Source organism: Triplophysa rosa, linkage group LG11 (assembly GCF_024868665.1).
Source record: "Triplophysa rosa linkage group LG11, Trosa_1v2, whole genome shotgun sequence".
NCBI classification, from domain to species: domain Eukaryota; kingdom Metazoa; phylum Chordata; class Actinopteri; order Cypriniformes; family Nemacheilidae; genus Triplophysa; species Triplophysa rosa.
The window spans coordinates 2,152,711-2,178,708 of record NC_079900.1 but is presented as its reverse complement, the minus strand read 5'-3'; the positions used below and the strand labels follow the sequence as shown (position 1 = coordinate 2,178,708).

At 38.5% G+C, this 25,998-nt stretch overlaps 1 protein-coding gene across 2 annotated transcripts in view; it reads left to right on the top strand.

Annotated features, from left to right (window-relative positions):
* LOC130562187 (protein shisa-6) overlaps window positions 1-25,998 on the top strand; it is a 62,731-nt gene that overhangs the window by 7,007 nt on the left and 29,726 nt on the right. For both annotated transcript variants that reach the window (XM_057347063.1, XM_057347062.1), the window contains exons 3-5: window positions 3,422-3,576; window positions 5,991-6,083; window positions 7,818-7,877. In XM_057347063.1, the coding sequence (XP_057203046.1) occupies window positions 3,422-3,576; window positions 5,991-6,083; window positions 7,818-7,877 (308 nt within the window). The remainder of the gene's footprint in view (window positions 1-3,421; window positions 3,577-5,990; window positions 6,084-7,817; window positions 7,878-25,998) is intronic.

The following is a 25,998-nucleotide window of genomic DNA, read 5'->3' as shown; positions in this document are numbered from 1 at the left end:
TTTTTGCATCCCTGTGATGTTTATGTACTATATGAACCACATTCTGTCATGTAAACAAAGACCCCGAATCCATCAAAACTACATATACGATGGTGGAATGTGTAAAATTGATTGAACACGTGAGAAGAAGAATGAGCCCTAGTTGCCAGATGTATGTCGCCTATTAAAGTATAAATCATCTGGACAGCGGCGCATTCTGTAAGCTGCCTATACATCTCAGAAACTTGACCAGGTAATTGGTCATTCAAAGTCATTTCAGCTTAATATTTTACTTTTTGACCAGTTTTGAGATGCTAAACTTCACTACGTTGAAATTACTTATTCATTTTAGTGCCTTTTGATAAGAATGTAAAAGGAAATGACTTGTACTTCAAAATTTAAGTTGAAATGACTTTATGTTTTCCGCTCTTTATTTACATATGTTATTAAATATAATAGAGACGTTCTGTGCGTGTTGAGTAATTTTAAAAGGAATAAAAACACATGGGTAAAGCTTATTGAGTCAAGAACCAATAATTAATAAACAGAATATTAATAACTAATCAATTACTCAATTTATTTTGTATTCGTTTATTCTTTCTAAATTTTACAAATTTGTTTGCTTTTTTGCAAAATAATACGTTTTTCTTAAGTCTGATGCTCATATTTTGATGGTTTCCTCTTTCTTGAGCAGCCATTATAAGCCGATATTGTACAATATGTGCTCCAGACATCAATTTTGGCCACTACTGTAGGATACTATTACACTATATTATATTATTACACTGTATGTATATAATATTATTTACACTACGTAGACTCATATCAATGTCTATAATTGTTTTTCTTTCATTGTGTCTTACTGTTACCACTTTTTGTGCTAGATTAATCTGCCACAAATCTGTATTTGACAAAGCTTAACTTAATTGTGTAACTTTTCTTTGGGATGCTAATTGTTAACACTCTTAAAAATAAAGGTGCTTAAAAGGATCTCCACAGCGATGCCATAGAAGAACCATGTTTGGTTCCACAAAGAACCATTCAGCCAAAGGTTCTTAAAAAACATCTCTTTCTTACCTTTTTTTTAAATCTGAAGAAAGGACCTTTTGTGAAACAGAAAGGTTCTTCAAATGTTAAAGGTTCTTTATGGAACCATTTACACTCTTCAAAAAAGGTGCTTCATCGAAGAACCTTTTGGTTCCATAAAGAACCTTTAACATTCTTCAGATTATAAAAAGTAAGAAAGAGAGGGTTCTTTAAAGAACCTTTGACTGAATGGTTCTTTGTGGAACCAAAAAAGGTTTATCTATGGCATCGTGAAGCACCCTTATTTGTAAGAGTGAAGACACGTGTTGGTTTTAATCCCACAAAAACTGGAGTTAAAAAGTCCACTCGGGTACTTGAATGCATCCAGGTTGTACAGGGTCCTGAAGGTGTCTCAGTCCTGTGGAGTTCTGCCGAGATCCTCACAGCCAACTGGAGCACTGAAACCAGGTCGCCACCACGTGAGAAGAACTTCTGTTAAAAACGGCCTTCTCCTGGAAGGGAAAGACTAATTATACATCCTTCCAAAGTCACTCTCTCTCTCTCTTCCTCTTTCTTTCCTGTCTCTCTCATGCAAAGCGAGATGTAGACCGCGAGGCCGAGCAAATGCGCTGACATTGACACAGTTAAGACGCCATTTCAGGCTCCTCGTGTGAGGAGAGATGGCCTCGGGTTGGGGTGGAACCGGCCGCCTTGTCGTGCGCTGGTTTGAGATAGTTGGCCATGTCTGAGAGTAAAGCATTGCCCACGACCATAGTACAGATGCCACATTGATCACTTGAAAAATGTTGACTCGTCCACCATCTTGCAATGGTTGATCATTTTTAGTTTTTTAAGATGCCACAACATTGCAGTGCAGATTCTTGTAGTAAAAGCTTCAATTCAATGAAATATTATTATTATTAACACAGCGCTTTTCACAATGTGCATTGTTCCAAAGCAGCTTTACAGGAGAAAATAAAAACACAGAAAAACACAGAAAGGTATAAACACAGCGCATGATAAATAATATCTAATAAAAGCAGTCTCCCGGTGAGCAAGCCAACACGGCCCTGTTGACGAGGAACCCAAACTCCAATGAGAAATAAATGGAGAAAAGAAGCCTCGGGAGAAACCAGTCTCAGCCGGGAGGGCCAGGTCTCCTCTGACGTGTCACAGCTGCACTCAGTCACTTTGATTAAAAGTTACTGAGTAAATGTTTATGAAAAATATAGAGAGCTAATTAGTAGTTGTGATTTAGGTCTTATTTTGTGACCGATATCAGACAACAGAGGAATGTTATAAGCAGGGAAAATAATAATGGCATAATGTAACTGAGTGCAGGTATAACATCAAACTGCTGTAATGTGATATGTCAGTTTAGCGTTAAATACTAAGTATTGTAAATTTAGCATTAATGTGACAAGTAGTCCATCTTTGCTCTTGGTTGGGGATGGAATTGCCTGAGCTGGAGCTGAGAATTAAATTCTGAAGACGTGGCCGTGTGCTTTATATGAATTAACCAGAGTAATTATAGTTTTGTTCTCTATTTTAAACTGGATTTTATTTTTAAGTTTTTGTTCAATTTTGTTACATTTTTAGCAATTTTGTTAGATGCGTTTGTCATTTTATTATTTATTTGTTTATTTTTATGTTGCTATATAAGATTCATTTATTTTAATTTTGTATATTATTAAAATGTTTGTACCTTAAATAAACATAGTTGAAGCACGTAACATATTCATATGTGTATATCAACTATGGTTGCAGATTTACAGTCAACTTGCTCTCGAGTGGTTTTGACTGTTCCAATATGGCGGACAACTTACATATATACACATTTGCTCATGTGACATATACATACATCTATTCCCACAGCAAAACTTGTCTCTTTAAAGCCCACACAATAATACAAGCTCTCCGTTCCATCGAGCTGCATGAGTGCAGATGGTTAACACATTTTATTGTCCGTGCATCTCTCCAGAATCTCATATCGCAAAATCCATGAAGCGGTTGGGTGTTGATTCTGAGGCCGAGTCCTCGGGGGGCAAAGAGCAGAGACGTTAATAGATTTTGAATCCCATTAGACGTGTGTGGGTGTGTTTCTAAAACACCGTACTGCAGAGAAACGTTGATTAATGGCATTTGTTTGTAGCTGTAGAGCCCAGCGGCCTGAGCTGAGAAGACCTGAGAGGCCGAACCTCCACTGAGCATTAGAACACAAAGCGCAATTAAAGTTCACTGTGTGTGAGCGAGAGCCGAGAACCTCGCACATGGGAAAACAAAAGAAACGCTGAGCTCTTATTTGCAAATTGTTTAAACCTCTTGGGGCATAAATATGAAACATTTAACAAACGTTTATTCCAACATTCAGACTGTTGTTTCTGCGTCTAAAACAATTCTTCGGTGTATTTTTCAGAGCGTTGGCGGACATTTTGAGACAGCAGGGGCCTGTTCCCATATCTCAGTACGAGCATGAAAACATGGCAGCGATAGAAACCTCGCCCAAAGAGAACACACCTGTACGCACGTCCAAGAACCACTACACACCCGTCCACAACAAAAGCAACCACGGTAGGTCACCGGTCTTCTGCGTCCGTGTGTTCTTCTGTTGGATTTGTATCCAGGTAGTGCTGTGGGAATCAAAAATGTTTAAGAGTAAATGAATGAAATCGCAGTGGGCTTGTGCATGCGTCCAGCAGACTGAGAAGAAATGCCTCGCGTGTTTTCTATTGGAAATGGAAAGACTCAGCACGCGCTGTTCGCCTCTCCGCGCGTATCAGAAATCCCATCTGAATGAATTCTTCATTCACGCCGAGTGCGGCAGTCAAACAGCCTCCGAACACGGTCCTCTTCATGCACTTCACTGCCCTCGTGCTTTTACTTACTCTGCTGCAGTACTTCAAACAGTCACATCTTTTTAGAATTTAAGGGACAGTTCAGCAAAAAATGAAAATTCTTTTATTATTTAATCATCCTCATGTCGTTTCAAACCCGTATGAGTTTTCCGCAGAACACAAAAGAAGATATTTTGAAGAACGTCGGCAACTGAACAACACTGAACCCCATTGACTTCCATTATATGAACACAAAACCACCGAGACATTTCTCAAAGCGTCTTCTTTTGTGTTCCACTGAAGAAAGAGTCACATACAGGTTTTGAACGACATGAGGGTGAATGAATGATGGCAGAATTTTATTTAGGCGTGCGTGTGTGTGCGCGCGTGTTTGTTTGTGTGTTTTGTTTGATCTCTCCAGTCTCCCGAAAGCAAGTGATGAATTGCTCCTTCAATCTATAAAACATCCCGTTTTTTGATTGATGAAGTTTAAAAAAAGCTTTCAGGCTGAAAAATCTAAATGTTGTTACATCCTATCAATTGGTTGAAAGAAATCCAATGTTTTCTGACCATTTCATTGATTCTCAATACAGGGATATTCTTTCACGTGATTGATCGCCGTAACCTCTTCCGTCCTCGGACACCCCCACCCACCATGTCATTTCAACGTATGCTTAAGTGACTTTGAAACATTGTGACATAATTTCATGACAATTAGGCACAAGTTCATCTTTTCATGTAACCTCTTACTGTTTTACTGTTTTTGTTGTTGTTTTCCTTACAGTAGACATACATAGACTAATGACAGTATAAGTCTGTTCATATCGTCTTCGTAACCAAAAATGAAAATACTGTCGTCAGCTATTCACCCTCATGCCATTCCAAACCTTTATGTGACTCTTTTTTTCCTGTGTAACACAAAAGAAGATATTTTGAAGAAGTGTCTCAGCGGTTTTGTGTTCATATGATAAAAGTCAATGGGGTTGAACGTTGTTCGGTTATCCACATGCTTCAGAATATCTTCATTTGTGTTCTGCAGATGAGAGAAAGTCATACAGGTTTGACATGACCTGAGGGTGAATAGATGAAAAAATAATTTTAATTTGCAGTTGAACTATCGCTTTAAGATGAAGCAGAGCGTTTACTCTGATGAGAAGATACGCTCGAATGACGACTTATTTTAATAAAGGACAATCATGAAATATTAACTTTCATTGCGGTGCAATGAACCAGAATCACAGAGATGGACAGAAAACAGAGAGAGAGATGACAGCAAAACAGTCAGCAAACAGTCCCCCGTGTTGTTCTTGTTACGAGTTTTCAATGCAGTTTGATCTGCGACAGCTGTTCATGGGTCATCTTGACACCGTGTCTTTGATTTAATGCAGAAAGAGACGCTGGGAGTTCTACGTCCATTCGTTTCCTTAAAGATGAAGCAACTTTCATTGCTGTGATTTAACATGCAGCATTTCAGCGTCGCAAAGGACGAAAACAACTACAATTGACATTGATTCTTTTTTTCAGAGAGTGCTTAAGAAAACAAGAATGCAAAACTGACTGAAAGTGTGAATTACATGATAGATACAAACATTTAGTCCCCTTCGTGTCATTCCGAAGCTGTTTGACTTTCTTTCTTCTTCGAAGACAAAAGAAGATATTTTGAAGAACGTTGATAACCAAACAACATTGACCCACGTTGACTTCCATTGTATGAACACAAAACCACTTTTTTTGGGACATTTTTCAAAATGTTTTCTTTTGTGTGTGTTTGTGTTTGACCTCTAAAACCTCTCGTGTTGTCGAACCTCTGCCCCCTCTGACATTAATACTTAATGCAGAGCCTCGTCCTGTCCTCTCTCTCAAAACAGCGTTTACCAGCCGCGGGCTGACGAGACTTCTCAATAACCGCCTGTCCCGTGAGTGATGTACAGGGTGTTAACCCGTAAAGAATGCTGTTCCAAAAGCCTGCGACGTCCAGCGTGATGGACTTGGGTTGAAACGCAACAAGGTTTTAAACAACGCGACCGTTCCACAACGCACAAAACATTTGACAGGATCCAAACTGAAGCAGAGCAAAGTAGACTTTTATTGTGTATAAACTGTTTGGTTTTTCTTGTGATGGTCATTTGATGAAACTCGATGTCTTTGCAGGGCATTATGGGAAAGAAAACTTCCGCAGCGGTCAGGACATGCACAACTTCATCTCCTCTGGATTTGTGACGCTGGGCCGGGGCCATCTAAAAGGTAATCGCCCGTGTCGTAACCTCATCTTTCATTTGAGGACATTTAATGGTTCAGAACCTCAAAACGTGCTGAATTGTCGTTCATATCTCTTAATGTTACCCTGAGGAAAACGGCATTGCTCAGACGTTGCTCTTTTATGGTGGCTCATTCAGTTCTCAAATAGTCTCCGATGGTTCTCCTGAAATTGCTCTGAGGAGAAATTAAAAGAGAAAGTGTGATTGTTGAAACGCATGAAGAGTCTGGAGGTGTAATATGAATGTATATCGTGGAGGTCAAATCATCTGGATTTGGGTCAATTTGATGAGAAATGTTGGAGTTCATATTGAGATCTTCATTAATGTTGACTTTTGATCGCAGACTGAGCTCCGTTTGACACGTTGTTGACATCTCTTCTGACACACACACATTTTTTGAGATGTTTTTCTCAGGAGACATTTCTGAGATGTAGATGAGACTTTCGCGAAACCTCTCAATTTAATCTTAGTGATGTCTGAGAGCAAATGTACAAGAACTTAAAACCCTCAAATTTTTTGCGCGTGTCCTGTGAGGATGGAGATGGAGATGTTGACAGCGCAGTAATGATGCTTCATAAAGCTTGTCAAAAGGAAAACAGCTGGCGGGCGTCTCCAGACCCCTCTCTGCTCTTCATTGTGTCTCACCAGTGAATCATTTCAACCCACATAATGTCACACAATCACAGCCACGGGCTTATTGTTAACGTACAACAACATAATCCACCAGTTTGTCGAGTGAAGTGTTTGAAAAGCACAGATATTTAGATGAATGACTGTCATTGACATCAGCGCTCGCGTCCGTGACGCCCGTCACACGTCACATAACCACTTTAGTTTCCTATGAAGGCATAAAGAAGGTCAGCTTGTTGAATCATCTGTGGATTGGGTTCGTTGTGAGACACGTCAACAAGAAGGAAAATCACATATGAGATCTCTTTAATATCTGAGTTATTTCACATAGACATCAATGGAGAGCGAATGAGAGTCTCATCTGCGTCTCAGGAGATACATCTCACAAATATCTCAAACAATGTGTCAAACTGAGCTCAAAAGTCAATGTTATTGAAGATCTCAATATGAACTCAAATATTTCTCATCAGATTTACCCAAATCCAGATTATTTTACTTCTACAATCTACGTTCATTTAACACCTCCGTGTGTTTTTCTCATGAACAATTTTAGGAGAAACATCTGAGACTAAGTTGAGACTTAAATGAGACACAACTCCATCAAGTCAAATCCATAAAAGAGCAATGAATATTTTCCTCCGGGCAGTTAGCAGATGTCAGATGGGACTGTAAAGAGTTTGAAGTTCGCATGTGTTTCACCTCCTCCGGGTCAAAGAGTTTAATCATATTTGATTCGCTCATTCGGCTTCCCTCCAAAGCCCTACGGGTCGTGCAAATTGCCCTTAAGCTCCAGACTGTTTAATTCCTCCTGATTAAATTTCTTTCTCGATTTTCTCCAGAGGCCTCACATGCCCGTTCTGTCCGTGTCTCTCGTTCAACGTCCGTCGACTCTGACAGGCAGTGTTTGTGTTCATGTATTTAAGAGTTACGAACTTTTTAACAAACTTTAATGTTTTTTTCTGTCATTTTTGGGGCTCAGAGGCAATTCACAACATTCTGGACATTCCTCAGTTCATCTCCATTTGTGTTCCACAGAGAAAAGAAATGAACTTTTTTGCTGAACTTCTCCCTTAATGCGTGTTTTTTGCAGCTCAACATTCAGTAGATGATCTGGCGTGGCAGGGCGACCTGGACGTTCCCTTATCATACAGTACGTGTCATGCATGCTTGTAGTTTTGTATATTTAATTGCATTATATACGGTGTTTTTAGTTTGACGTTGATCTAGGTCTTGCTAAATGACGTCTTAATACACTTGAAATTGAGTTTGTTGCTCATTCATGTCTCGTTGTGTTTTGTCAGAACAGTATCTGTGAGTTATTAATGACTTCTCTTTGTTACCATAGTGATCCTATTACCCGTTGTAGCATGTCATTCTTGAGTTGTGTTGGGGTAAACTAGCTTAAGTATGTCTTTGGGATGATTCTGTTGACCCACACATTCATTTAGCATCACATCTTACAACAACTCATACAGTATCCTATCTATCCATCCATCCATCATCTGTCTTTTCACACATCTCTCTATCTTTCCATCCTTTCCCTGATAGCACACATACATCTGGGAGACGTCTATTTAATGTCTGCGTTTGCATCGGCAAGACGTATGTTTTTATTGTTTGATTATCTGCCAGATGTCATTTCAACATCTAGAAGATGTCTGTAGGATGTTTAAGATGAAGAATGTATGTAAGACTGCCTTTTCTAATATGTTTATCAGATGTTTTTATACAGCGGCTGTTTTCCAGATCTCCAGCAGACATCTTACTGACGTACCTGTGCTATCTGGGGGTCTTTCTCTCTATCCATCCTTTCATCCTAACCTCTACCCTGATGCCACACATACATCTGGGAGACGTCTATTTGATGTCATTTACATCTGCAAGACACATTGTTTGCTCATCTGCAATAAGTCTCTGAGACCTTTCCTGACAGATGTCATATAGACATTTTATCAGATGTTTTCACACAGGAGATGTTTTACAGATCTCCAGATCTTTAGCAGACATCTTACCATCCATTCATCCATACCTCTATCCATCCGTTTCTCTCTTTCTATCAATCCATCCAGCCATCTTTCTGGTTCTCCATCCATCCCATTTATCCTCTATCTTTCCATCTCTCTCTATCCATCCCTTCCCTGAAACCACACATACATCTGGGAGACGTCTATTTGATGTCTGGATTTACATCTGGGATTTTTGCTTGTTTTGTTTTTTGCTTATCTGCAATACATCTTTGAGATGTCTCCAGTCAGACTTTTCTAGGACATGTATGAGATGTTTTTACACAGCAGATGTTTTCCAGATCTTTAGCAGACATCTTACAGACGTATCTGTGCTATCTGGGTACCAATCCATTTCTCTCTTTCTATCAATCCATCCATCCATCCAGCCAGCCATTTTTCTTTTTCTCTATCCATCCCATTTATCCATTTCTCCCTCTCTCTATCCTTCATCCACCAGTCCATCCATCTGTTCACCTGTCTCTCATTCTAAACTGATTATAACTGTACTGTAGTATAGTGTTACTGTACATGCTTCATTGTCCAGATGAGTACCAATGGCTCCATCGCAGAGAACAGAATAAGTGCCATACTATTGTTTTTCAGTAAATGCATTATGTGGCTCTTATTACAATAGATTTCCATTAGTCCTGTAAGCAGAACGACCCTAGTTACACCAGCTGAAGTCTCATACCTGAAATACATTTAGACAGAGCGTATCATACTGAAGACCAATGCCAAGGATCAGTCGGAGCCACTTAACCATCAGACAGAAACATCTGTGTGTCACTCTGAACATCAGACAGGTGTGATTGACAGGGTTTCTGTCAGGTCCTGTAACCTTGTCTAACTGTGTAATGCCTTTCACATCAATGATCTGTGCTGCTGTTTGATATTTGAAGCGTATCAAATGTCTAACACCAGAGCCTAAATCATTTTAATTACACTAATATTTGAGAATTGACAAGATTACACAGCGACAGTATAACATTCATGTGGAGAGCATAACTTTGATCATTTGCTTTCAGGAAAATGTTTGACTTGGTGTTGTATCGTGGCACATCTGAGACATTGTTGAGACCTTTTCTAAAACTCTGGAGAGAGTCTATTGGAGAAGCAGATGATTTATGGTATTTAAAATGGTGCTTTCTGTTTCATCTCATTGGACAAACAAGTGAGATATCAAAGAGATCACATTTGTGTCTTTCTGAAATCCACATATGACATCTCACTCTCTTTGAGAGAAAATCTTTATTACTCTGGAGATTTAGGACTTTATCACTTGTGTTTCATTTGATTTGGTCTCTGATGTATCTATAAAAATTCTGTAGGACGAATTAAACGAGACGGTTGTTGACATGTAGGAAGAGTATAAATAGTTAATATTTATAAATGTGTCTGTCTAACAGAAAGCGATTCCCCAGATACATTTGTTCTACTGCTATTTACACATCTTAAGACAATTTACCATCCCCCGTCATCTCATTGGTGGATTAGTAAGGTCATTATTGAGATCTCTTACTAGATTGTAGAATTTAGATTATTGAGATCTCTTTTGAGACTTTAAGAGGAGCATTTTGTTTGTGTGGCAATGCATCAAATCAAATATTGTACATCAAAGATATCCAGATAAGAGTCTCTTCAGAGATACCTCTACAGTACCTGTCAGTCTTATCATCGCCATGGTGATTGAGCGGCTGGACGCGGCAGACAGTCCGCTCCGGCAGATTTATTTGACAGCGTTACTGGGGAGATGTCAGGCGGTAATGACCCGGGCCAATCCCAGTCATCCATCTAAATGACACGGCCGAGTAAGATCAAGAGACTTCCGTCAGACGGGCCGTCTGTTTATCAGAGATCCCTGTGATGTACTCGACCGCAGTCCCAGAGCTTTTGTGTGGTCCTTAAGGAGGTTGTGAAGACGCTTAAATGGCAAATATGTCACCAGGGGGACGGGACAGAAGTCTGATTTCCAGTGATGGATTAGATTTATGGATTTGAATATTAAATGTGTTTAATGAGGCTTAGTAACGCACACATTTATACTGTGAGGAGATTTGATGGAGTTCACTTGTGTTTCATATGAGTGTCTAAAATTGAGATCTTCAATAATATTGACGTTTGATTACAGACTTAACAAATCTGGGCCCGTATGTACTTTGTATAAAACATCTCAAAAATGCTCTTAAGAGTAGTCTTAAACTTTGACTTAAGTGTCAAAACATTCTTAGTAAGAAGTGGGACTTTTTTAAGAGTAGGAGACTTTTATAAAGGACCTAAAAGCAACTTTCAGTAAAGTTTGAGACTGATTCTTAAATTCTGACTTAAGTGTTGTAAATTAAGGACTATGATTTAAACACAAAATGGCCGCCCTTGGCCTCTGAATCAGCCAATAGGGAGCCTGCAAGGGTGAAGTCAGAGCAGCATGGCACCATTTATTCATGACTGAACTAAGACATTACTTTATTCAGACATTACATTCATATACAATAATAATAATCATAATAAACTTTATTTTTCTATAGCGCCTTTAAAGTGCATCTCAAAGCGCTTTACAAGTAAAATTCAGTACAAAAACAATCCACTGTATATATACTGTATATTTTTAATTAATTTAAATATACAGCTGCAATCCATAACTTATTTGGGTAAAATAAACCATAATTTTGTTATTGGGCAAGTACATAAAAATCAGTGTTAAAAACTGTCTGCCTACCTTCCCCTGATTAACAACGGTAAGCTTATAATAGTGATTGATATGTTGAGCTGTACGATTTTGTAGGTAATTTAAAATCGGTTGGCATCAACCCGTATGAAGATAAGTACATAAAGTAACCTGCAATTTCATTTTCAAACAGAGATAGCGACAGAGATGCAAAAGTTAAAAATTGCATTTTCAAAAATGTATTTTGCATTATGCGCAAAAATATTATAAATACGTATCCATTTTGGCTTGGTTTCATACACTTTTAATTGAGTTTTAACAGTTAATTTAAAGAATTAAGCTGCTGAATCACACCCTATACACTCACAGCTGTATGTAAAGAAAAAACCAAAGCTGCAAATCCTTAAAAAAATGGATTTAATATTTTGTATATTATTATATTATTTCATGAAATCCCTGTCATCATTCCAACACATTGTTTCTTTATTGTAAAGTCCATGGTCTCTGCCTCTGTTCTGCCATCTTGTTACTCTTAACTAGGTTAGGAGACCTCTTCAGCTCTCCTAAATAATTTAGACCTAAGCTGAGACCTAGTCTTAACACTTAGGAAACTTTATGAATCACACCTATTCTTAAGTCTAGGAATAAGAGTAAAATGACGTCATTCTTGAGCTCAGTTTGACACATTGTTAAGAGATCTCTTTTGAATCTCTAATGACAGAGACATTTGTGAGATTTCTGACTCTTTCTCAGGAGAAATATCTGAGACACAGATGAGATTTAAGCACAAGTTTCTATTTGCTCTCCTTTTGATTTTGTTCTTCAGAGAAATGATTAAGGTATTTCAGAGATCTCATCAGTGATTTTTCTTTTTAATTGGCCGGTAACAGACGAAACGTTCTACAAAATTATAATAACAAATAAAATCCCACTGACCCAAACACAGCTGAGCTGAAGCTCGGTTTCATCATTAACCAGGCAGAAGCGCTGATGTTGTTTTCATAATTGCAGAAGTCTGTCTGGAACATCACGCTATGAAACCAGATGTGATTCAACACATTTAGTTACAGTTGGTTTTATTCTAGTTTTGTTCATTTTTCCACATATATTTGCACATAGGACTGAAACTGGACATGGATGTCTAAGATAAATCCTCAATTTCCACAAAAACAATCGCATATGTACGCCAGAATCTCAGTCATGTTTTAAAATGTTTGTATCTGAATGCATGAATTGCAGGAGCCCATTAAACGAAACCCTATAAGATGGTGGTTGTTTGGCTCACATTATTGCATTATGGCATGATTGAAATGGTCATATTGGAAAATGTGATTTGGGCTCTTGAGGCGGCTGACCTGTTTAATGACCACAGAGGGAGACGGCTTTGAAATGACATCCAGAGAACCACAGCATTTTCTTCCCTGTGACCTCATCACTGCAGCGGGGCATTTCGAGCTTTAGATGAAGCGCCCCCTGCAGGACACACAAGCATTTAATCCTTCTTTCCTTCCTTTTTTTCTAGTTTCCTTCTTGCAGGTATGATTGAACAGTCAGGTCATGTACCTGTATTGTATTATACAGGCAAGCAGGCAAAATATTATGCAAATGATCGTATTCTGATTCTGATCTATTTCTATCCTAAATAGTATTCGAAAAAATAATTTGTATGTCCCAAATCATAGTATGCTGAAATAAGTATTCTTAAAGAGTAACTATTACAATGTTTTTAAAATGACATGTCCTGCAGTGTGTAATGTTGCTGTGTGTGAATGTAAGCAGACTGCCAAGTTGTAAAGCCGAAAGTGAACGAATAACAAAATTATTGGCTTGGGAAAAAAGGAGTCGACTCTGAATCACGTGAACGAGTCGTCTGTCGTTCTAATCTCAGTTCCGGGTCGGATTTGCGTCACTCCGTGTAATGCCCGCCTACGTTCCATTTGCGACACTGTGCGCGGTAGACCAACCACAGCAGACTAGACCATCTGACCAATCAGATCAGAGTAGACTGACAGAAAGGAGGGGATTAGACAGATGAATCGCCGAACGAATCAGTCAAGAAAGGTAACAATAACCGCCTATTATTAGAAAATGAAAGTGTTTTTACACCGTGTATGTACTTTGTATGTAAACTTGTTGTTGGACACTCCATAAACCAAAGTAGGACCTTAAAAAAACACAAAATATTTACTCTTTAAAATACCCGGATGGTCTAGTGTTTCCGGTTAAAATTCGAAGTGTGAATCGATGGACACTTAACTGCTGATATATAGTTTAGTGACGCTACACTGGATTAATAAAAATGAATGAAAGATGCTTCGCTAAATGAATAAATGTAAGTATACAGTAAACATTACATACAAAATAATAAATGAATAAATACGTAAATGCAAGGAAGAGATGTATTTTGATGTTCGTGACAGTTAAGGATCACAGTGTCGTCTAGGCAACAACGGCCACTTCCGTTTCACGCTAGTATGTCCCAGTGTGTGCATACAGTTTTGCTATGCACTAAAATGTATATACTTTTCCATAAGAAAAACAGTACATACTTTAAGGGCATAGTATAAGTAGGCGAACTGGGACGCAGCAAAAGCACTTATTCAACCAACCGAAGACATCTAAAGCTCCTTCAGCTTAATTCATGTTACGTTGGCACTGCAGAGTTCTGGAGACATCACATTATTCATTTGTGAGGTTTATTTGCTCACATTGTCATGTCACACCGTGTTTGTATGCATGCGTGTATTTTTCTGTAGCGCCGGCCACCGATGCTGTCAGGTTTCTGATGACATGTTGCATTATGGTATGGGGAGAGATGCATTAAGCAGCATGCAGTCGCATCTCTCTCTCTCTCTCTCTCTCTCTCTCATATTCTGAAATCAGCATCCTACACATATAGCGTGTTGGGGCACAATTCCCCACTGAATACAGATGCTGTTTACTGCCATAACAACAAATGCATTTCATGTATACATTTACTACTGTATAATATTAGATATTAGTGTTTTTGTACGATGTGGCCAAAATTGAAAGAAAGTAGTGTACAGGCTTTTATCTAATTTATCCACAACCTTTTTTTAATCACAATTAATACAGCACTATTATATGAAAGCAGAAGACACGTGTACAGTAAGTCTGTCAGCTTTAATGGCATCTAAACTAAACGACAAAATAAACCTTTATCAGTCTTATGGGTTCATTTTTCAAAATTGAGATTTTTACATCATCTGAAAGCTGAATAAATAAGCTTTCCATTGATGTATTTTTTTAGGAACGGACGATATTTAAAACTCTGGAATCTGAGGGGGCAAAAAAATCAAAATACTGAGAAAATCGCCTTTAAATTTGTCCAAATGAAATCCTTAGCATAGCACATTACTCACCAAAAATTGTTTTTATATATTTACGGTAGAAAATTTACAGAACATTTCTATGGAATATGATATTTACGTAATATCCTAATGATTTTTGGCATAAAAGTTTAATTTTGACCCATACAATGTTTTACGTTTGCCAATATAAATTCCTGTGCTACTGATGACTGGTTTTGGTCCAGGGTCACATATGCCACAGAGAGACACATGGGTAATACGAGTGGTTGAATTTTTGCAGATTAGGGATAGTTAAGATGCCCTGATACACATTTTGAATAATATGGGTGGACGGAAATTATTTTTATGTGTGATGATTGATCTTGAGTTCAGTTCTTTGGACTATAGGTTACATTGACTTTCATAATATAACTGCAGACCGTCTGCTGACCGGTGACATCAGGTCAAGGATAGGCTGACAGACAGCGTGCCTCTATGACGTCATCACCATGATGTAACATTATAACACCGTGTGTCATTCACACGTGTGCAGAGGCCTTGGATTAGGATTTATCATAAAGGTGCACAGCAATCCAAACCATTTTTATGCCACGATCTCAGTTTTATAAACAAAAAGTTGTTGTTTTTTGGCATAAACTGTACTTAAAACAACATAAATAATTCAGAGAAGGAGTGTTAAATAGAAGATGTTTGGTTTCAAAGTCATCCAGGTCAGCCGTCTAATGGTTTGATGAATTCTGGCTGTGCGTTCTCTAAAAGAGAAGTGCATCTCTCTCTCTCTCTCTCTCTCTGCATCACTTTACTTTGCTCCATAAGCTCATTAATAAATGTCATGAATTATTCACGAGGTGAACTTTGTGATGGAGAGCACTAAACCAAATGTTTTTAAAAGAGAGAGTTGGCGGTCTAACAGCCCCCAGAATTTCACCTATCATAAAACATCATAAATTGCAGTCGTTTGGACTGCAAAACTAATTGTAATCGGCTTGCTCGTGTCAAACATGACATCAAACGTGTAGTTACCTACCTCAAATATGATGATGAAATTCATGGTTTATGTTACGGCAAGCATCACTATTCATAATGTCCATGTTAGGTTTGTGGATATTAATAAAGCTTTGCATAGCCCTGCACTTCTAGAAATGTGAAAATCCCTTGGTGATCAATTGAAGCCCGTTTTTAGGGTTTTCTTGAGAAGATACCTGATATTTTACATGTAGTTTTTAGACAGCAGGATTGATACAGCAGATTTTCCTGAGCCAATGAAACAATATGGAATTCTGTAATGACTGTTAAAATGATTTATTCTTTAGTAGCGGTGTTTGAGAAATGTCTTTGTCTACTAACCACATTGAAAAGTGAGAATACGAAGAAGGGGAAAACAGAACCAGAATGAGGAGCGATGGAATATATAAGGAAGTAAAAAGATGAGAGAGACGTAGAAGAACAGAATGAGGCGAGGCGTTGTTGTACTGTATATAAAAGCAGAAGGTGATTTCCTTACACAGCGTCTGTCTTTGTTATAGTTGACAGCAGTCAGATAATCAATGCCGAGTACGCCGCTATAGATTGAAAGACAAGAGGCTTTTCAGGATGTGTCTTGTTTTTTCCTCTGATCATGATGATGATGATAATGACAGATCTTCAGCCGACTCTCATTCTCAACACAAACACACTCTAATTGCACTGCTGTGATGCGACGTCAAACATCCACATGCACGGACACATCACTGAGAACACCAAAAGAGTTTACATCCAGATGAATGCTCTTTCACTTATACGTGGAAGATAAAGACGTGATGTGATCTGACAGAAGTTTCCTACTTTAAACACTGTGAAGGTACAGTAGTTATTGCATTTGACAAGGTTTGTGAGATACATGGGTTCAGATTTTCGTGCAGAGGTTTGCTCGAGACTAATATGAGGTCAGCGAGACTTCCTTTAGCACAACTGTTTGCTTTGTTCAAAGTGTTTGGTCCATTTCAGATTTACAATAATGGCCCGATTATTTCTTGTTCTTGATCCAGTAGACAGTCTACTGTATATTCTAATAGTCTCAAATCGGGATGATGCCCAGAGTAACTTGCATAGCTGTGGTCACAGCCATGAGAGAAAGAGTTCCGTTGACTCCAATGAAACAGTTTTTTTTTACAGCAAAACATTTTTGTGAACTTCCGCTGATGCGACTATTTCTCTCAACGGCTCTGGCTGTGGTTAAAGTCATGAAACACATTTTTCAGATGTGAACAGGTTGCACATCGCTGAAAAAAGGGGCAGCACCCGTTGTTGTATTGATAAATGCAAACTGGTTGTTTTTGCGTTTTAAAAAACATTTTGTTTTTCCGGTTTAACTCATTCCTTGTCAGCATTTCCAAATAAATTTGCCAGCTGATGGCAAATTTTTTTTGCATTTTCACAACACTTTGACAGCCCCCTCATTTCTTCTGTGAATAATGAAGAGTTTATTAGCAAAAAACAGATAACTCAGTTTTTTTTTTAAATACCAAAAAAAAGTTTTTATTGTGTTAGTTAGCTGTATTAATTATTATTACTTAATCAAAACTACCCAACTGCAATTTGACTGATATTAATTGGAATGCACAATAAAAAAAAACATCCGTTTTTGCAAATGAACTCTTTGTATGAACATACATGCACAATATATCAAATTAAACAACATAGCCTCTGGTTTTAAACATTTGTGACAGAAAATTCTGTCACAAATGATTTAGATTTAGAAAATCTAGATTTAGAAAATCTAAATCTAAAAAAAAAAAAAAAAAAAAGTGAAGTATGTGTAAAATTTGTAGTGGCTGCGGAGAATGCATTCCCATCACCGGTTTCCCGGCATACATTATTTATGAAAAAGCACCATATTTTGCGAGAGCTATCATCGCACTATTTACGCACGAGAAAGTGTCACTTGCATTGCATTTCTACAAAAGTTACGATGAGTACAGTGTCACACCCGCAGTAGACCTCATGTGCACCATTGATCCACTTTCTCATATCTGTTGTCATGTCATGTGTGTACGGTGTGTGTTTAGTTATAATCTGAACAGAAGTGGCTTGAGGATGAAGCGGATCCCGCTGGTATTTTGCTCGAGCGTGCTGTTCTGTACCCACTGTGAAATTAATTGAGCTCATGGTCTGAGGCGTCTCAGCGTCCGCTCAAACGCCTCTCGCACCGCGTGCGTGATGGCCAATGAAACCAGGTCAATGTGCTACACAATCTGAAATAGATTTTATACCTTTTACTTTTTGTTTTCACAATCGTTCCTGTTCGATTTCAGGATTATTCGGAGATTGTGTTTCTCACGTGTTGGTTTATTGAAGGCCAAAACTGGTGTCAGGTTCATACAGCTCGTCCTCTCCTCACCGCAAACCTTCGCTTACATCATCGTTTCATCACAAGCATCAGTCTTTCACACTTCTGCAGTAGATCAATCACAGAATGCCTGAAACGGATATGTAGCTGGAAATAAAAGAGCTGACCTGGAAAGTCACGAAGAAGTCGTGTGAATGGAGAGAATAAGCACATGCGGAGACGTAGATGAGCTTTAGTGCCGAGAGAACCCAAATCCAAATGCCACGGATGCCATCTGTGCTGACCCAAATATTGAGCATTCAACATAGTGATGCACAGTGTTGGGTGTAACTAGTTACTAAGTAATCAGTTACTGTAATTTAATTACTTTTCCCTTTAAAAAGTAAAGTAAGGGATTACTCTTATTTTTTCTGTAATTTAATTACAGTTACTTCTGATGTAATTGAACTAAATACTGTGTAATGTATACAATAGTGAAATTGACATTAATATTCAAAGTAGTACATATAGTTATTTGAATAAATTAAGAGTCGTTTCGTGTCTATCCTTGAATCACTTAACTAACCAAGGTTGATGTAGGATATAGAAAGTAATTAGTAATAAGTAATTAAATACTTTTTGGAGAAAGTAATTTGTACAGTAATCTAATTACGCTATTGAATATGTAATTAGTAACTAGTCATTCATTACTTTTCAGAGTAATTTACCCAACACTGGTGATGCATTTACATAAAAAGACGAAATTTCTTTTTCGATCTAATTGTTTCTCTTACAGCAATGAGATTGAAGAGAGAGCAAACTTTTGGTTAGACGATATGTTTTAAACAGATCTCAAATATTTTCATCACGTTCCTTTAAAACTAAACTATAACGTTTGCTAGCCACGTTGTTTTATAGCCATAGTGTCAACAGTTTCTATATTTTATTTTAAAAGAAACATCGGAGACAAACTTTGAAAGGATGCAGAACAAGTCTGTTGAGCGGTGACGGAGTCACGTGTGAGGTGATATAAAATTTCCCTGTAGACAGACCTCATACATACACGTGTGTATTCACACACACTCATCTCTATTAGGGTCAGTGTTTTCTGCAATGCAGAGACTCTGAACTAGATCTGAACTAGATCTGATACTGGGGCGTCTTTCCAGGCAAATATACCTGCCGTATTACACACAGATTAGTGCGAGCAGGTGGCGTCAGATGGCTGTGTGTTCCATTAAAATCTCACACAGCAGAACAAATTCACACATCTGTCTGATCGAACCATAAACCTCAGCACGATGTGCATGTTAAAACACAGTTGTTTCGTGCTCTTTGTCTCAGATATTTCTTCTAAAGCTTCTTTGGAGATGTACATTTTTTGTGGCTGTGCTCTAAATGGTATGGTTTGGATATGCTCGGCGCGCTCGTCCAGTTGAAGTTAAATCAACAGTATGTCCAGTCGCATTGCTTTAGTGAACCTCTTTCATTACAGATCAGAGAATATATCATTGTGATTATATTGGGTGTACTGCCGGTCCCAATGAGCACAGAAGTGTGAGGTCATGACCTTCTCGAGCAGATCGGCTGCTTGTTTTCTCCTTCACTTAAACGCTTCAGGCTGTTCGACTGCAGACGTCCTAATATCACAAACATGTTAATGACCTCATTACATGAGACCTTGAGAATGTAAATCGAGCGTTTATCGCCTGTGAGAGCGGTTATGAGCTGCTGTGGCACATTTCAGCATGAGCGACCGTTGCGTTGTGTAAAATTCAGAGATTTGATGGCGTTTATATCGCCGCTGGGAGATTGGACTGATCTGTTTGGATGCTGGATTCAAGTGAAAGAAGTTCAGAGGAACTCTCAGTTGAGGGTGTAATATGTTTTGTAGTAATAAAATCACATTTTATTGTTCGGTGAAAGCTTGCGAGAGGAGCGGTTGTCTATTTTCTCTTTGTGTCTTCAATAGACAAACCATTACACGCACAAAAGTCTTTTACAAGTGTTAAGGGGTGCTAGTTAAAACGGCATAACAAATTGAGTCCATTTTCTGTGACCTCATTTGCCGGTTATGTGAGTTTATAATGAGAAGTGTTTTCTCTATAACTGCTCGTATTCTTAAAGTAAACACTTTCAACAAACCCGTGTCGTTAAGTATTAAACATTGACATTGACCTCGCACCGTTTATAATAGAGACATAAATGATACCCCAGTTTGCGTGCAATTCGGATGCTATTAAAACAGTAGATCTTGACCTTTTTTACTTCATGGACCCCCCCTTGTCCAAAACAATATTTTAAGCCCCCACCTACAATTTTTAGTGTTGTATTGTATTATTTGTTGTGCTTGGCCTAACTATAAAGATTTATATTCAGTATAAACTTATATAAACAATAAGAAACATACTCATTTTTAGTTCTTTTGGCTTATTTTAATTCATTCTTTTAAATAATTAAGGGGTCATATGGCACGAATACGTGTTTTTCTGTGTCATTGGTGTGTTATAAGTTGCCCGTGCATGTATTAGACACGTAAAATTGCAAAAATTATAGTGTTGGAACAAAAGATGCGTTCTATGTAAAAGCGAATGCTCACCCAGACCTGCCTGAAACGCCTCGTGTAACCACACCCCCACAAATCTACGTCATTTCGTGGTATGAGTTGACTAAGACCGCCCAAATGTATACGCAAGTAAGGTGGGCACCTGTCAGCACAATTGAAGAGGAATCTCATGTTCCAAATATGGTAAGAGGCGTCACATTTCCGCCACACGCTTGCAGTATTCGACCAATCACTACGCACTGGTTAACTGGCCAATCATAGCACACCTCGCTTTTCAGAGCCATGAGCTTTGTAAAAAATCTGCACGTTTCAGAGAGGCGGGGCAAAGAGGAGATACAAACATGCACGGTATGTGGAAAATACAGCGTTTTTGAACCTTAAATCGTGTATTCACATTGCATCACATCTAAAACAAACGATAATATTCGTTTAAGCCCTGTCATATGACCCCTTTAAATAATTTTCAGGCCCCCCCTTTAAAGTTTGGTGGGGCACGACCCTGTAGCTGCGATACAGAGATCTTCAACACCCTAGCAACCGCAAACAACACCCTAACAACCACCCAGACTCAACCAACATAATAAATGCACTCAGAACCCTTAAAAAAGTGAACCGTGGTTTTATTATGGTACAAATGAGGGCACAGAAGACCCCGGGGGCCTGACTCTGCACGGCTAACCGCGCTAAATTGGATGTTAAATGCAGATAATTCCAGCAGTGAGAATGAAGCTGTTTGTCCAGACAAACACTAGGCAGTGATTCATGAGCTTCATAAGGTGTGCAGTTCACTAAAGGTGTGAAAAACAGCTACAGTATGCATGTGGAAATGTGTGGACTGAGACACAACTGAGAACTCCTTCTATGGGCTATGAAAGAGAAACCTATGAGCAATAACATTTTCATTCTTCTGACACACAGAGCCAGAAGCTTAGTGAGAGAAAATGAAATTTACAGCCAGAGTTCTTTTTTAGCACCTGACCTCATTTATTTAGTCTGTATAGTGAGATGAGTTGTGTTACAGTACATTACTCTCTCTCTCTCTCTCTCTCTCTCTCTCTCTCTCTCTCTTTCTCTATGAGAGATCAACCTCACCGTTTACAGAGAGTATTTTCTCTAAAAAGATGTCCTCATTTCAGTTAGTCAATAGGTTTCTGTTCTGTTCTCATTCGAGGTGTGTCGTGTTGAAGGATCAGGGAGATATTGAAGCTTGTGAGATTAATGTCAAACTTATTTTGGAGCTCCCAGATGTTCACTGGAGTCATGATGGAATGAGACTCAGTTGGGCCGTTACAGACTGAAGTATTCCTTTATTTGGGTTGTTTCTCACCTCCAGCATTGATTTCATCCCAAAAGAACGAAAAATAACAAATGAGATTTCTTCAAAATCTCAGGTGTTTCTCATAGACAACAATGAGATTAAATGCAGAGCAAAACTGTCAAGTCTTATGAATAAAATTGCATAAAATCTTATAGATCATTTCTATCTATTTGGTTTATTTTTCTTTCCTGTCACAAACTAATTGATGTATGTTTACAGATTTTAGGTTGGTTTTTTTTGCAATAATTTTGTATTTCTAGAAAAAGCACATTTTATTGCTCAGAGGTTTGCTCTTTCATAGCACTAGAGAGTCAATTATTACTTGTATTTATTTATTCATTCAGTCGGTTTTATGTATCAAACTTATCTCATTGTTTTGTGTGTGTAAATCTGCAGGAAATCTTTTGATGACATACTTTGGTATCTGAGCACAGTTTGAGACGCATGTTTTTCCTTTCGCCTCCATTTGCTCTCCATTCAATCCCACTCCCAAGAGAAACAAGTGAGGTTTCATCTCAGTCATTTATCTCGCATTTTTGTTCCTAAAAGTTGCCCTCTTATAATTTTTCTCTGTCGCGAACTCATTCACAATCTCTAAACTAGATCACAGTATTCGTGAGCGTGGAGTGAACAGGTTTCAGTCCTCCAGACATGAGAGTCGAGACGGGGAGCTCGATCCCGTGGCTGCTCTCAATATCACCTGCCACGTCTCAGATTTATCTTCCAGTGAGTTTCCATAGAAACCTGTGGTGGTAAATAATGCTTTATGACATGGTGGGTTAGATCAGATGCTGGTCTGACGGGGTCCCTATTTACCCCCCGAGACCAGCCTGACCACTCAGACCGAAGAGAAACCGTATAATAGAGAAAAGCGTTATATCTGTGGAAAGAATACAGGACATCCTGTGTCCGCCCTCGCGTTATTTCACATGACTGGGGGACTTTATAGAGTAATTATGATAGTTCGGTCTCAATCTTAGGTTATGAAAAGTTTTGTCAGATGTAGTGATGTGTTCGACAGATGCATTCGGACTAATATTGTCAGGGTTTGCGTGGAGGAGAACCCAAATGCAGGCAGCAGTGAAGGGGTTAACAAAGATGGTTTATTAACAAACGAAACAAAACAAGAACCCACGTGGGGGAACAAAGACTATTAACAAAAGACTCTTTACAAAAGGGGAAAACAAAGACTTCCCTCAAGGGGGAAAGAAACGAGAACTAAAATCATAAATAAACAAAACTCACTCTTAAGGGACACGCAGGGCAAGACAAGGCAGGGCAGGAAAAACGAGGAACCAGGAACACAGTGGATAATGACAGGAGCACAAGAACAAGTTACAGGTACAACGATCGAGACAGGACAATGAAACATGAGGGCATTTTAAAGGGTGACAAACAAAGGACGGTAACGAGGGGCAGGTGAGAAACGTAAGACACGGCAGGGAAGCAATACGGGAAACGAGAGGGGCGGGGCCAATGACAAGACACGAGAAAGCACATGGGATGTCAAAAGATAAACACCCCATGACTTTCTCACACTAAACATAAGGGATCTGTCACGATCCTGCCACAAGACTAGAAAATCATGAACAAGAAGGCAGGACCATGACAAATATAGTCAGGACAATATAAAATGTTTGTGTTTGTTTGGGTTCATAATGTACCACATTAACACAGTACGTGTTGATGATGTAAGACAAAAACCCTGTATTTCCATATTTCATGACTTTCATTATTGCTATTGGTCACGCTTTGTTTTGTTTTTCTGTGGGTATTGCAAATGCATAACCAATAAAAATGATTAAAAAAGAGCTTAAAAATAGTTTGTCAACTTTGGAAACACTGTATTTAATAAACAAACAGTGTTATTTGCATTAGTAATAAGGTAGGATTTTGGACTAAAAGATGTATGGCAGAATCCCCAAATGAACGCTGTTAAAAGCAACCAATTCATTTGATTTCTGTAGAGCTTTTTAGTTTTGTTGCTCTAAATAAAATAAATTTTAACAGTAGGCACCTCATAAGAAACAGTATAGAAATAAAGAAGTAAGGAACAGGAAACAATTTAAACTGTAAATGCATTATTGCAAATATTTCTGAAGATATTCATCTTATCGTTGTGCTGACATGTTGGACTAATGTCAATAAAGTGTTGTTACTTTTGTGTAACTTTCATTTTAAAACCTTATATATGAATTGAATTTAATAGTAATAAATGTATTACTCTTATTATACAAACTAGTCTCAAGGCAGTTTGTGACATCTATAATTTAGAATCTATAAATTCGTGTTCATGGACACGAATTCCCAGTTTTTTTTTCGTGCACTCAGCCCGACTTTCGATACACACCACGTGTGCATATACATTTATATGTTTATAGCCTAATACCAGAGGAAGTCGTACATATTTCACAAGATGGCTATAAGCTACCCCTTCACGAGCGCAAAGACTAATTTCGCTAAAACAAACGCATTTTACGAGGTGGCTAAGCAACGATAAAGGTCCAGCTTAACCCCGCCCCTAAACCTAACGTCACAGGGGCGAAGTCCAATCATAATTAAACTTACGAATGAGACCGCCTTGTAAAATAGGTACGGGTTACCATCAGATTGCGTTGATGTATTTTTATGCACGTAAAAGATACTGAGTATTAAAATACAACACGAAAAAAAGTTGTGCCGAGTGACGCCCCGTTCAGACCGCCAGCGACACCCAGCGACAAAGCGAGGCTATGTCATTCATCTCAATGGTAGCCTAGCAACATCCAGCGACATGAGCGACAGTGACCGTTGGCGAAGGGAAGTGGGCGTGTCTAGCGACTCCACAAAGTTGAGATTTGCTCAACTGTATGCAAATGATGAGAGACTTTCGGGAGCGACTACCAATAGGAGTAAAGCAGCGGAGCTCATGAGCCGTCTCTCGCCTGTTTCTGCGGGGTTTGTTTCTAAATGTTACTTGAACAACCAAAGCTAGGAACGTCTTCTAACGACCTCATGCGGTCTGAATGCAGCATATCCATGAACACAAATGAATAGATTCTATATTTCGTGACTATGTCACGAATTGCCTTGAGACCGTGTTGTATTACAGCCATTGGGTGGTTTATGTTTGGACTTCTTTAGCACACGAATGTGACAGTGATGATATTTGGATTCTCTCTGTGACTGATAGATAAATCTGGACTCGCAGACCTCACAAACACATTTATCTCACCCCGAAGGAGGCTTGAAAATGATTTCACTCTCTTTATAAAGTCCTGCCGTCACGCAATCTGCCGTACTTCATCTTTTTATTCCAGAACTAAACGTCTCATATTTCTCAATGCTTCAGGCCCTACGAGACATCTGCGATCCGGTCTCATCTCATTTAAACGAAGCGTGGAGATAGAGGTGAGGTCTTGTGACGTTCTTCAGCATTATAAATACAGGTTTCATTTGCCAGAAGCTTCTGTCAGCCCCTTTGGGCTCCTCTAGATGTTCGTGTCGGATGGATCATAGTAAATGACAGCTTTTACCTCCTGACGGCTGGGCAGAATTTCATAATACAGCTTTTGATTTGAATAAATGTCTTTCTCTTTGACTCAAAGTGGAGCGATTGTCTTGTTATAGGTGTGAGAGACTTGGTAATGGTGACAAATGTGATTCAAACAGCTACGATATGAGCACGCAGTTCAGTTCTCTTAAGCACACAATGATGTGCGCTGTACGCACAAATGCCAAATATTTATATTAATCTTTAACCCATTTATGTATTTTTTACTTTAAACTAAGCCGGTCAGCTTGAAAAGACACATAACCCTTCACATCTTCTATGTGAACTGTTTGTCATTTTTTATTATGTTTGTATACTGTAAGACCATTCCTAAATGTGTTTTTACTTAATTATCATTATTTCTGGCTGACTTGAATACAATGCACATGTGATGTGATGACCCCGTGTTATTGAAACCAATAGACGTTCATATGCTTTAAATGTGTTTGGCACCTGAGGTCAATACAAAACACTTATCTCTCTAGTTGCTTTTCTGAAATGCACATTCAGTAAATGTAAATGCACAAATTTCATTTTTTTCTGTTTAA